Below are 15,295 nucleotides of genomic sequence, written 5' to 3' on the forward strand. Positions count from 1 at the left end.
CTTCCAATTCAAAAGCTTGCAGTTTTACTTGGCATTTTGGAACATAGTAATGTATTGGAAAGCCTTTTAATGGGATTATATTGATCAAGTGCATATAATAAACAACTAAGTTATACCAACTAGTTTCGCCAACTAAGTCTGTTGGCATCTTCAGGGTACATAACTGATGTAAGGCACTAAAAAGTAAAAAACTGTTACAAACTATAATCAACGATTCCAATTATATTAAACAAAGAACAGAGCGCATACAATACATTCATAGAGCGTGGATGATATCACTTGTTGTTATTTAGGAACGTTCTATAGTTGGCACTATAATTCAGTTCTGGCGATTTGAAGGATCTGATAAGGGTCTTCCAGATCACGGGCAAGATTAGTCCTTGGTTCCTGTTAAGGTTTTGTATACAGCAGTCAACTGTTGTGGTCTCCCTTTTAAAAGGGAGCGGAAGTCCTCCTCCATGTAAGGAATTGTGCTTCTATCCCACTCTATGGTATGGTTCGTTCTTGAGAAATGAAAACCTAACTCCGAGTTTTTTTCTCTGTTATTATTGACGTCACCTATGTATTCTTTTTGCCTAATTTCAAGGCTCCTTGAAGTTTGGCCGATGTAATTCAAGCCGCATGAGCAGGGTATGTTAGAAACTCCAGCATATTTGGAGAAAGGATGGCTATCTTTTGGAGATCTTAAGAATTGTCTAATCGTTTCTGTGAGTTTAAAGGCCACTCTTATTTTATGTGGTCTAAGGAGTCTAGCAATCTTATTGGAAACTGTCCTGAAGTATGGAATGACAATGGTAGAAATATAACGTACATCATCTTGTTGTCTTTGTCAGGGTTCAGAGAAAAGTATCTTGTGGACGAGTCTTTGAGGAAATCCATTCATGGTAAGGTTGGTGGATATCAGGGATAGTTTTTCCTGGAGGTCTTGTTGATCTGTTGTAAGGAGAGAGGCACAGTTCTTCAACATGTGTACAATACTAAGTTTCTGAGAAATGTGGTGGCAGGAAGTGAAATGTAAATAACGTCCTGTATTGGTAGGTTTGCACTAAACAGAGAGGTTGATACCACCATTCGGAAGCTTCTTAATTAAAGTGTCCAGAAATGATAATTGGTTATCTTCTTCAAGTTCTAGAGTGAATTTGATTGTGTAGTGTAGAAATGTATTTACATTTCACTTCCTGCCACCAAATTTCTCAGAAACTTAGTATTGTACACATGTTGAAGAACCGTGCCTCTCTCCTTACAACAGATCAACAAGACCTCCAGGAAGAACTATCCCTGATATCCACCAACCTTACCATGAATGGATTTCCTTGAAGACTTCTCCACAAGATACTTTTCTCTGAACCCCGACAAAGACAACAAGATGATTTTCTAATAAGATTGCTAGACTCCTTAGACCACATAAAATAAGAGTGGCCTTTAAACCCACAGAAATGACTAGACAATTCTTAAGATCTCCAAAAGATAGCATCCTTTCTCCAAATATGCTGGAGTTTATAACATACCCTGCTCATGCGGCTTGAATTACATCAGCTAAACTTCAAGGAGCCTTGAAATTAGGCAAAAAGAACACATAGGTGACATCAATAATAACAGAGAAGAAAAATTGGGGTTAGCTTTTCATTTCTCAAGAACGAACCATACCATAGAGTGGGATAGAAGCACAATTTCTTACATGGAGGAGGACTTCCGCTCCCTTTTAAAAGGGAGGCCACAACAGTTGCCTACTGTATACAAAACCTTAACAGGAACCAAGGACTAATCTTGCCCGTGCTCTGGAAGACCCTTATCAGATCCTTCAAATCGCCAGAACTGAATTATAGTGCCAACTATAGAACGTTCCTAAATAACAACAAGTGATATCATCCACACTCTATGAATGTATTGTATGCGCTCTGTTCTTTGTTTAATATAATTGGAATCGGTTGATTATAGTTTGTAACAGTTTTTTACTTTTCAGTGCCTTACATCAGTTATGTACCCTGAAGATGCCAACAGACTTAGTTGTTGAAACTAGTTGGTATAACTTAGTTGTTTATTATATGCACTTGATCAATATAATCCCATTAAAAGTCTTTCCAGAGCTTTTTTGGTCAAGAAAATTAAACGTTTTTTAACATAGTAATGTATTATTATTTAAACAAATGAAATTTTGAATTTAGCAAGAGGTTTAATTTTTATAACGGTATTTAGGCCCTAAACTACTTTAACATCTGAAGACAGAATATTATGATATTCTATATTTACAAACATGTCTTGCCAGAAAACACTATTTGTAGTTCTTAAAAATGAATATTAATTTAAAAAACATGTAAATATAAAAAAAGAAAATGCAAGAGAAGAAAACTTTGTTTTGTATATTTAGAGGAGAGACAAGTAATTATTTTCAAAACAACCCATTAAAAGTGAGATTAGTTTTATGGGAATATACTGGAGAGAGAGAGGAAAAAACAAAGCTAGAATTTCATCTTTAATTTAATTTATAACCAAGTGAAAAAAACTTTCAACAACTAGCTCTGATACAGAGTATTTTAATAATAAGGTGTGACACCTTTTTACTACCTGTATATGGGAAATATACGATTTCTGCATTACTTCAACCTTGGTATCCCTTCTGGGTCTGGATCCCACTGATCACATTTATTAATGTTTGTCTTCGGCTTGCTTCTTGAAGAGTAGAATTGTTCTACTCGGTGGCAGGTCTTTACCTGTCACTGAGTGGAGTCACCACTGAACCTCCTGAACTGGAGTAATTCAGGTCAGAAGTGATGAGTTTAGTAGTGATCCTTTAGAGTAACTCTGTGAGATTTAAAGTGATCTTGTAGATCACTCAGAGTTTCTGGAGAGGTATCCTGCACTTTATCATACCACAATAAAGGTTGAAACCAGTCTGGGTAGTGGCTCATCCCCATAATGCTTAGCATTATACACACTCAAAAGGATGTGTGCTTTGCATTATGGGATACTAAGGTAACTGATGTGAAATCATTACCCTCTCTATACAAGTAGCTTAGACTTGAAGATACTTCACGTGCAAACTTAGTTTGCATACACTTGGATGAATGATAAACTGAGAATATAATTTCTTGGTATTTTTAATTTAGAATTGTGTTAGCAAACAACATCAAAGATTGGATTCAATTAACTATGAAGAGGCAGTAACAACCAGAGGATGAGAACAGAAAAGTTAACAACAGTAGTCTGCCTTCCTAATGAATGAATGGAAAGAACATAAAAATGAAATATATTCAGAAACAAAAATGAGGAAGTAATTTGAGACAATCATAACAAGATGAATTTCACATACAGCTTTTTGTGATTCGTTATTATAGGAACTGAACTTCTATATATGGCTGATGCATTATACAGGGTTTGTTGACCTTTGTACCATTTTTGTATACATTTTGCCAACTTCTGGCCTTTAAAGCAGGGATTGAAGTAAATATCTGAAGAACAAATCCTTTTTGATTCTCAGCCAATTATTCCAGAGTGGAATGATGTATATTTTTGTAAATATATTTCTATCCTACTGAAACAATTAATGTTTTGGTTCAAAGATATCAATCTTTGAAGATTTAATCCAGAGCAGCAAATCCCCCCCCCCCCCCGGTAAATCACTACATTTTGGAACAAAACATTTCACTTTCAGAAAATAATGCTCCATCTGAGAAAAAAAAAAAAAAAAAAAAATTAATTTTTATTTGTTTTAAAATACATGACAAAAAACACATACAATGTTTATATCTTCTATATTACAAATAAAACTTTTTTTTTAATTTCATATTTCAATAAATTTAAATTATCAATATTCTCTTTCCTTGTTAACAGTAACAATAAATAAATATAGAAATACTATTTTGGCATCATTTTTTTTTAACTATTATATTTTTTAAATTAATCCTAAATAGTCAATAAATAAATAAATATATCTAGTCTTGCCATAAATACTATTACAACTTCTCTGCACACCTTAGTGGTGCCCACAGAATTGTGCAAGCCCAGTTCCGTTAGTGGCACAGCCAACATTCACGTGTTTATCACGTGTTAACATGCAGTGGAGAGATGATGAGAACTGTGCAGCTATAATAGCACTTCACAAAGTTGGAAAGCAGCCACCTGTTACTTTCAAGATGCTTAAAACACTACGGATCAGTAGGATGATTGTATACCAAAATATTAACTGTTATAATAATACAGAAGAAGTATCTGACCAAAGAACAGGTTGACCATGATGTAGGACATAACAGTTTGTGAAGGCATGTAATCCAGTGAGAACACAGAATATCATGTCATGAGAGATGAACGTTTCAGAGTGAATGATATCACACGTACTAACTGATGACCTGGAGGAGGGGGGGGGATCCTTATCATTGTTCTACTGGAGACTTCATTAAATCAAAGGCACTTCTCCAGCATCACACAAACACCAGACACAGGGATATCCTCTTCATAGATGAGAAGATTTTCACCAGTGAAGAGTCATTTAACTGCCAAAACTATCAGGTACATGCCCTGGATGGTTGCACAGCATGTACCATATCACCCAAGATTCAGAGATGTTGTCACCTGTCAGTGATGGTTGGATGGGAGGGATGTATCAGGGGATATCCACATTGCATTTCTGTGAGAAAGAGATCAAAACCTCTGCCAAAGTTTATCAAGATACCATGCTGGAAAGTGTGGTATGGCCCCTGAACAACACTTTGTTTTGCAGTAGGCAGATGACCTTCCAACAGAACTCAGCCCTTGTGGTTGGAGCTTGAGAGAGTACAAGAAATGATACCCCAGCATCACATGCCTAAAGGTGGATTTGGAGTGAGCACTGGCAGCATTTCCATCGGATGTTGTGCATATTGTAATCAATATGGCCTCACTGACTTAGGACATGCATGAAGGCAAAGGGGGGCATTTTGAACATTGAGTGCTGCTATATGCACATTATACACTGCTCAAAACAATTAGAAAATATTTTAGTTTGTCAGATAATTATAAATTTCTGCAATAATGATACATGAATAAATATTTCATACTTATGGATAGGGTGTAATTGATGAGATATTGTTTAAATAATCAATATTTATTACAAATTGTGTTACATTTGCAAATTATTTTTATAACTTTATAATTTACAAGAAAACCAAAAATCCCATAATTGTTTTGAGCAGTATACATGTGGTTTGTATGTGCTGAAAGCTGTAAATGATTTACTGATAGATTAAAAGCAGGGTTTCTCAAACTTTTTCTATGACGGAACACTTCACAAATCCGGAAATTTTCATAGAACACCTTGGTTATTTTGTAATGTATTAATTAATAATTAATTGCTAATTTTGCTGATTTTTATTATTAATTATTAATTATTTATTAATTAAGCATCAATTAAACCATCATTAAATTAATTTGTGCTGATTTTCATTGACATATCCTATTCTGATCACCAAAAATTTATATTATAAGTACTTAAGAGTGAATGCAGACTTTCTCTCCTGTGTGCTCGTAGTTTTCCCCCTCCTTTTGTACATCCTGGAGATCTTTGTAGGCATGAGGTGGATGACTCACTATCTGTTCTGTCACAAACACCTTCAATAAGAGATTTCTTAATACCAAAATTAAACAAAGTGCCTTGTCTCTTATTCATATTAGAATTTAAATCTGTATTCCTATTACTTTTAAAAAAATCACGGCACTCCGGTTTCAGAACAAGCACTTACACACTGCTATACGAACTTATGAAGAAAGTATTCAGTATTAATATAGATTCAGTATTAGATTTGAGAACTGGATACAGTTCTCAAATCTAATACTGAATACAGTACTGAATACTAATACTGAATCTAATACAGAAAGAATTCAGTATTAGATTTGAGAACTGGATACAGACTACCTTGATCTTCAATTTCAGTGGAAAAATTTTCTTTATACTTCCTTGCTGATTCATCACTGACATTTGCAACACAGATGTTATTTCTTTCAGTTTTGAGAACAAGCCGCCCATTGTTGTAATCGGTTTGCAAGCAATTTTTATGATCGGTCATAAACTGCTGTATTCTGTTTCCCGATTGTTGAAAGATTTCGATTTGTGAAAATTAACGATAATTCATGAATATTTCCATGTTTAAAAATATGCCATTTGGTCACTGACATTTGCTACATGTAATTTCCTTCAGTTTTGAGAACAGAGGATATGCCGCCATTGTTATAATCCGCTTGTAGGCATTTGTTGTTTTAAGGATACTTGCGACATAAGACTGAATGATATAATCACGTAATCACAAGAAAGATATTTATTTAACCAAATATTTCGGTCTGGAAATAGCAGACCATCGTCGGTGGTATTACAAGAACAGTTTAAAAAATATACAAGCTAGAATACTAACAATAGATCGTTGAAATTAGAACATGCCGCGTGATGTTATATCACTAAGTATGAAACGAAATATTTTGAAGTAGAAACATGATTGAATTTGCTATTAAAAAAAAAAAAAAAAAAAAAAAAAATTAATGAGTAATCTTGATTAGGCTTTCCCAGATTTTTGATATAGATATGCAGTCATTACGATTCAGGTTGGGATGATGGAGCAAGGCCTCCACGCTTTCCTTGAACAAACGTTCGAACCTATAATGGGATCTATGTAAGAGGCGCGTTTTGGACCAAAGGATGCTGTGGTCAGTTTCAATCCCGTGTTGAGCCAAACCAGACTTTTCAGGTTTATTGTGAAGAATGGATGATTGATGTTCTTGGATTCTTTTTTCAAGAGAACGTCCAGTCTGTCCAAAGTAAGAGAGATCACAGTTGCAAGGAATTTGATAAACTCCAGGAAGAGATAAAGTTGAGCGTTTGTCTTTAGGAGAAGGAAAATGAGAAGACAATTTGTTAATAGGAGAATACGTAGCTGTTAAATCATATTTCTTCAAAATTCTTGCGATAGGTTCTGAAATACCGGAGATATACGTCGAGTACCTATTCCTTATATCTCCGGTATTTCAGAACCTATCGCAAGAATTTTGAAGAAATATGATTTAACAGCTACGTATTCTCCTATTAACAAATTGTCTTCTCATTTTCCTTCTCCTAAAGACAAACGCTCAACTTTATCTCTTCCTGGAGTTTATCAAATTCCTTGCAACTGTGATCTCTCTTACTTTGGACAGACTGGACGTTCTCTTGAAAAAAGAATCCAAGAACATCAATCATCCATTCTTCACAATAAACCTGAAAAGTCTGGTTTGGCTCAACACGGGATTGAAACTGACCACAGCATCCTTTGGTCCAAAACGCGCCTCTTACATAGATCCCGTTATAGGTTCGAACGTTTGTTCAAGGAAAGCGTGGAGGCCTTGCTCCATCATCCCAACCTGAATCGTAATGACTGCATATCTATATCAAAAATCTGGGAAAGCCTAATCAAGATTACTCATTAATTTTTTTTTTTTTTTTTTTTTTTTTAATAGCAAATTCAATCATGTTTCTACTTCAAAATATTTCGTTTCATACTTAGTGATATAACATCACGCGGCATGTTCTAATTTCAACGATCTATTGTTAGTATTCTAGCTTGTATATTTTTTAAACTGTTCTTGTAATACCACCGACGATGGTCTGCTATTTCCAGACCGAAATATTTGGTTAAATAAATATCTTTCTTGTGATTACGTGATTATATCATTCGCTTGTAGGCAATTTTTATGACCCGTCATAAACAGCGGTATTCCCGTTCCCAAATATTGAAAGGTTTCAATGTGTGAAAATTAACGATACACAGATGTTATTAGGCTTTCTGGGGATGAGCTTTTCGACATATTCACGAATATTATTCTCCTCAGAATATTTCTACTATAAAATATTTATTCATGAAAAATGCTTAGGAAACTAAAATGACAAATTCCAAAACTTCTCACGGAACACCTATTCACCTTCCATGGAACACAGTTTGAGAAACCCTGGATTAAAGGGTTATACACTATTCAAGTTATAACAGTATTTGTGACTAGACTGTATATATATATATATATATATATATATATATGTGTGTGTGTGTGTGTGTGTGTGTGTGTGTGTGTGCGCGCGCGTGCGTGCGTTTCTCTCTCTCTCCAGATAGAGCATTATTTTCTGGGAGAGACATTTTTTGCTTTCACCAGAAATATATCTTCACAGGAACAAGTAAACTGTCCCAATCTGGAAAGTTAAAAAATTTCTATCTGGCATTATTAATTTGTGCGATTAGAAAAAAAGTTCCTTTTGCATTTTTTCGAGAGGAACATTTTATTTTATTTCAAAACCATTTCAACCCATGCTTTAAAGTTTAATTTAAATCAAAAGTGAAATTGGCAAATTTTTAACAAAGATTCCAAATACTCAAATTTAATACACCACATCCAGTCAGACAGAGACCATACAAAATGAATATAACAGTAATATTAATCAAAAATTAATTATTTAATATTATAAACCTGATACCACTCCGTACATGAACCATTATGTCCATCATCTCTCTCTCTCTCTGTATCTCATTTCTTCCACTCATTTACCAATCTCCAATTAAAAAATCTAGTTCTCAAATCCTTGCTACTTTCATAGGTTATTTCTCTCCAATGAAGTATTTATTGAAAACCTGAATTGAAAAAAATCTTCTGCCTCCATTCTCCAATATCCCTTTAGTAACTTGCATGTTTCTATCATATTTTGAGTGGTACCTATCAATGAGTTCTTATAAATTACAAACCTTTAATCTTACCTCATAGAAAGAATCCTATAAACATGACACTATTTTAATCATCCTCATATGTACCTTCTCCACAATCTCCAAGAAACCTAGGTAACTAAATATGAGCACAGCAGTCCAAATGTGGTTGTATCAAAACCATATAAAGAGAGATAATAATTTCCTTATTCCAATTTTCCAACATGTTTTTCAACATCAAAGTAGCATCTGTGGTGTTTTTTTTTTTTTTTTTTCACTTCTGCAATCTCCTTGTCCATCATCAGTCTCAAATCACTGGCCTCACCAATTTCTAGCAATAATGCAATCCCATCAGTATAACTCCACAGCCTGTAATTGTCACAGAGAACTGTCAAACATTATCTCACTCACAATGTCTATTCAAAATCATAGTGCAGGATTTGTAATCATCTTTATTTACTACTGGCTGCCCAGTTTATCATGGCAAATAAGTGGATGCTTCATTTCATTCCAAATATAGCATTAATGTTCAAATTAATTTAGCAATGCAACAAGTATAGAACCCTCTAATACATAACTGCCATATCCTTGATTGCGTTCCATCAGATACTACTCTTGGATGTCTATTAGCCATCCCTTATCTATGTCGCCAGACTTCAATCTAACCTCATATGGATCCAATTTATATACAGATTTCTGTACAGTAAAGATAAATTAAAGATGACAAACCTTTTCTTGATTTTCTTGATTTTCTTGAAATATTCTTGATTTCAGCCTTTATCCAAGTGTGAGCAAACAAAGTTTGTGCATGAAGTAACTTCATGACAGGGCAACTTGTATATAGAGGCTAATGACTGCACATCAATTGCCTTAGCATCCCATGATGCAAAGCACTTATCCTTACAGACATGTATAATGCTATGCATATAGGAAGGGCCACTACCCAAACCTATCATCATCTTTACTGAGGTCTCATCAGTGGGAGCCAGACCCGGAAGTGATAAGTTGAAGTAATGCAGAAGTGGAAAACTAAGTGGAAAAACTTTCAGAATCTATCTCTAATCCAGAGTTTTTTTTTAATAATAAGGTGTGACACCTTTTGGCTACTTGTATATGGAAATATAACTTCTGCATTACTTACATCAACCTTGGTATCACTTCTCGATCTGGCTCCCACTGATGAGACCTCAATAAAGGCCAAAACCAGTCTGGGTAGTGGCTCTTCTTGTAATGCATAGCATTATACATGTCTGTAAGGATATTTGCACTGCATTATGGGATACTAAGGCAACTGATGTTAAGTCATTTGCTTCTATATACAAGTAACCCAGTCATGAAGTAATTTCATGCACAAACCTTGTTTGCTTACACTTGGATAAAAGATGAAACTGGGAATATAATTTCTTGGCATCTTTAAATTTATAGTATAACCCAGTGCTTCCAGAACTTATGGATGAAAAGGCCCCCTTGGAAAAATTAAAACATTTCACGGTCCCCTATCAAAAAAAAACTTAAACAACCAACACCCCAGAATTAAGTTCACACAGACATATATTATTATAATATTTATATTCAATACAATTTATATTCTAGATTTTGCGTTTGTAAGCTTTTTTTGTGCTTATCAATACCTTTGAAATCAAACTTATAGTCTTAAACTTAAAGTCTATCTTTGTGTGCCTTTGTGCAGAGGATGCAAGCGCCACTTCCACTGAGCCACACCGGCATGAAGTTTCTATATTAGTAAGATTATAATTTGAAAAATTTAATACAAATTTATTAGGATTTTGAAAAGTTCTGTTTTTGTGAATTACGTTATATAAATGCTTGAAATTTTCTGACAATCTATGTTTGTGATCTTTGTCAATTCTTGAGACCTTCTTTGAATGTATGCTATCTATGAAATTCCAGAATACAATTCAGATGATATAGTTTTTGCTCAGTTGAGAATAAATCTGATCTAGTCTTCTGCACTTTGGTTTATAAAAGCGTAAAACTTGCACTTCTATGTATCGAATGGATAGTGTATCTGCTCTCCACTAAAAAGGCTGCGGGTTCGAATCCCGCCATGGGCATGGATGTTTGTGATTGTCTGCGGAAATACTAGTGATGGTGGTGAGTGGTAGATGCCGTTGGTGGAGACGGAGTTGTAGATGCCCAATCACTGAAAGATTATATGGCATACCCAAAGTTCACCAGACAGACATCTTTCTCTTTGTCCAATAGTTGATGGCAAAAGCTCTCCAACATATCCTCTCTCTAAACACTTAACTAATCTCCTCAAGCTTCATATAAGACATACAGACTCATATTTAGAAAACTTGAAGCATTTTGTAGATAAACATTCAAACATTCAAATCTCCCCATCAGAAAGCCAGTTTAGATGTAGTTTTGTTATTTACCAACATCCCTGTTGAAGAATCAATAGATATACTTGAAAACCTCTTTCCTCCTAACATCACACATCTCTTCCAACATTGCCTAAAATCTTCATTTTTCATTTGGAAAGGAAAATTTTACTACCAAATATATGGTCTTGCAATGGGCTCTATTGCCAACTTATACATGGAAAAATCTGAAGAATCAGCTGAACATTTTTATGAGTAAATTAGCACGCATCCTCTATGCCATACTTAGAAGAAAATTGTTTTTTACATGTTGTTCACAAGCAGTCCTCGGAGATCATTCTCTTAAAAGGAACACTAAATAGAAATCAAGGAATGATCTTTCACCACATTCTGAAAGTCATTAATTAACATGTACAATTAAAGACATGTCCTATGCCAGCAATCACATACTGTTGACACAACAATGGAGAGACTGCACGTAACATGCCAAATGATACTTGTGATTAGACTATCATACCAGTCTTTTCAACTATAGCTATTAATTTCTTTTGGAAAACATTTCTTTTTCTGCAGTTTTTTTTTCTATATATTTTTTTTATTTTTATTTATTTATGTTACATAACCTCCCAATGATGCTGGTCATCATATTGGCAGCAAAACTTGTAGAAGAAATATATCTAGTATAAATAAACAATTGCATACGAGTTAAAAACCTTGTTATTATCAATCGCAGCAAGAGATTAGTCGAACTGAGAACAGAAATAAGCAAGAGGTCCAAAGCCAAAAAGAAAATTGCAAGAATAAATGAGAGAATGTGTGCAGATAATTTTTTGTGCTGATTCTATTATAAGGGGAATATTTCATGCAAGTGCTACAAAATCTTTTTTTATCTGGTGTTAAAATTAATAATATTAGTAATGCTGTTAGAATGGAGAATAGGAAGGTGAAAGAAATGATTGTTTTGGCTGGAACCAGTGATCTGAGAGGTGAAAAATACTGTACAAGGGAGGATGTGAAAGAATTATTGGAAGAAGCAAAAAAGAAGAAGTTTGTGAGTTTGCTGCCAAGCTATGATGAAGGTGAACTGAGGAGGGTGACGATACCTAATGAATCAATGTGCAGGTTGGCAGAAGGAATGATGCAGAGTTTGTGTACTTATAGCCTGAGTTTGATGGATGTAAAGATACGTACAATGCTGATAGACTACACTTAAATAAATTCAGAGTTAGGTGTCTACAGTGAGAGAGCTTGTTCACTGAGGGTGTGGAGGTGCAAAGTCAGGAAAACTAAAGAAATTAGGGCAGATGCACAAGAGTGTGTGAAGGAACCCATGAAGCAAATGAGTGATAGAATGACCAACAGGTACAGAATCTAATCTCACAAGTAAAAATGTTGAATAGGGTAGTCATACAGGAAGTAAAGGTGGTTGGAGGCTTACAAGGATGCTGTAGTTTCTATATACTAGTGCCAGAAGTATAAGGAACAATGAGGAGTTTTTGGCATTGGTTAGTGCAACCTCACCAAACTTTTCACTAATGTGATGGATTTAATATTTTCAGGCAGGATAAAGAAGACAATAATGCTGTGCATTATGGGATACTAAGGCAGGTGATGTGAAGTCATATTATAAAGGTCTGGGTAGTGACCTTCCCATAACGCATAGCATTATACATGTCTGCAAGGAGATGTGCTTTGCATTATGGGATTCTAAGGCAAGTGATGTGAAGTCATACCACTTTTACCATGAGTTGCCCCAGTCCTGAAAATACTTCAGGCCCAAACTTTGTTTGCTTACACTTGGATTAAACCAAGTATATAATTTCTTGGTGTCTTTAATTTACAGTATACCCAAGTGGGAAAAACTTTCAGCAGCTAACTATCTCTAATCCAGAGTATTTTAATAATAAGGTGTAACACCTTTTGGCAACTTGTATAAGAAAAATATGACTTCTGTATTACTTCAACCTTGGTATCACTTCTGGGTCTGGCTCCCACTGATGAGACCTCAAAAGTTCGAAACCGTTGGTGACGTTGATTGCGAGGAAGCAGAGTTTCTGCCCAGGGTAATGGATGGCAATGCTGTAGCCAATTGAGGCTCAGCTGTTGCTGTTACTCCTCAGATAAGATATGAGCAGCTCTGCTCAGTGGTGGGGTGGGTCTGCCACTTGGTAGAGAGCCAACACTGAGAGTTCTTCTCAGTGACAGGGTGAGCCTGTTGCTGAATGAACAATGCTGAGTTAAAAGATCCTTCGGGTCGCTCATTGTTGGGTGATCTGGGGAATCATGAGTTTTTGGAGAGGTAACCCTGCACATAATACAGGAAAACTGGTCTGGATAGTGACCCTTCCCATAATGCATAGCATTATACATGTCTGCAAGGAGATGTGCTTTGCATTATGGGATACTAAAGCAAATGATGTGAAGTCATACCACCTTTACTACAAGCTGCCCCCAGTCCAGAAACTACTTCAGGCACAAACCTTGTTTGCTTATACCTGGATAAAGGATTAAACCAAGTCTATAATTTCTTGGTATCTTTAATTTACTTGTTATAATATTTTATTATCTATCACTATTTTACTTCTTACTGAATCTTCTCTTCTGAAAGCATAATTGAGTTCATTTGCCTAAAAATTGTTGGAATAGGGGAGATGTGGTTGGATGAGGATGACATCTAGACATAAATAAAGATGGAAGGATATGATATTTTTTGTGAAGACTGACAAAGCAGAAAAGTGGGACAGACCCTTGGTCTGCTTTGGAGGCCTTTGCTGTTTGAATTCTATGTTAATGATATTAGGAAAGGTTTGAATGGTGATGCACAATTGTTGGCATATAATGCAAAGTTGGCAAAAAGTATCAACAGGTTCTTTCTTTTTGTCCACACACACACACACACACACACACACACACACACACACACACACACACACACACACACACAGCATTGATGTGCTACGTCTCAACTTCTTGTGTGTGGAACTGATTAAAAAAAAGATCTACTTCTGTTATAATCTTTTGTGGTAATCTCTTACACACTAGCACTGTGAAACAAAATGTAAAACCTCAAATATGCCATAAAAGTTACTTTAAAATCAAACATGGAACTTTAATTTTTGCTGTAGTCTCTAAAAGATATACACTCTACTGAAAATATCTGGGATTATTTCTGGAATACAAGCCAGTTTCTTCCCTATAAGTTTTCCTGCAATTGTAAAAAAGCTTATGTAGAAGAAATTGGCTGGAAGAAACCTAATGTTTTATAAATTTGGATTTATTCTCAAAATGCTCATATAAAATTATTACAATTAATATAACTGAATAATAATGATTACCTACGTGATGTTCAAGAATTAGCAGTTCAATTATGTCTGTATGGCCTCCTCTTGCTGCATCCATTAAAGGGGTGCTCCCACACGAATCCTTATCATCTGTTTTATAATTGCACCTCTTCAAAAGGATTTTTATGACACCAAGATGACCATGTAATGCTGAAAAATATTCCATCAGTAAAATAAAAAATATCTTAAATTAATTTATATATATTTGTTACTAACAAAACCCACTCAAAATGTGATATTCTTTAGACAAAAGCACTATATACACACTCTCTGCTATCATGACATAAGCATGAATAAACCTGACAAATTTTTTTTGCAATATTAACATTTATTAGTGTTACATAGTCTCTCAGTCATGACACTTGAATCTTCCTTTGAGTTTTCCAAATTCCTTTTTATATCTTCTACAGAAACAGATGCGACTGTTTGGAATTATGGCCAAAGCAGCTAAGGCTATAACAGTATATGCATGTCTGTAAATTGCATGTGTTCTTCTTGCTGGTTTACCTATTTTGCAGGATGAAAAATCTGAGTTTCTGAGAGGGAAAATTAAACTCTGCATTCCCATATGAGACTGGATAACTCACCTCCAGATAAAAAAACCCTTATAAAAGGTTCACCATACCCAAATGGGATTCAAACTTGGGTGACCCCTTTCACAAACAGAAAACAGAAATAGTCCAACCTATCAAAGGCAGGGATATATCACCAACTTATGTTAATCTTGAATATGGGAACTATGAAGTTATAAGACTAAATTTTAATCAGATAATATAATTTAATATTGCTGTATGAGCATATGCCCATTCTTGACACAATGCCTATCATATTTCAACTTAAGCTTGTTTGCAGAAAAGGTACTCAACTATCTCTGACAAACCCATTCCATTCATTTTCCACTTAATAAAAAGTTTTTATATCA

General features: G+C 34.9%; 1 protein-coding gene across 3 annotated transcripts in view; it reads right to left on the bottom strand.

The window, feature by feature from the left end:
* The window catches only part of LOC150108334 (uncharacterized), a 166,025-nt gene that overhangs the window by 45,488 nt on the left and 105,242 nt on the right, over positions 1-15,295 (bottom strand). For all 3 annotated transcript variants that reach the window (XM_090415743.1, XM_090415740.1, XM_090415741.1), the window contains exon 6: positions 14,372-14,523. In XM_090415743.1, coding sequence (XP_090271869.1) covers positions 14,372-14,523 — 152 coding nt within the window. The remainder of the gene's footprint in view (positions 1-14,371; positions 14,524-15,295) is intronic.

The sequence above is a fragment of the Typopeltis vanoorti genome, chromosome 3, assembly GCF_054136105.1.
Source record: "Typopeltis vanoorti isolate ZY-2024b chromosome 3, IOZ_Tvanoo_1.0, whole genome shotgun sequence".
Classification (NCBI taxonomy): Eukaryota; Metazoa; Arthropoda; class Arachnida; order Uropygi; family Thelyphonidae; genus Typopeltis; species Typopeltis vanoorti.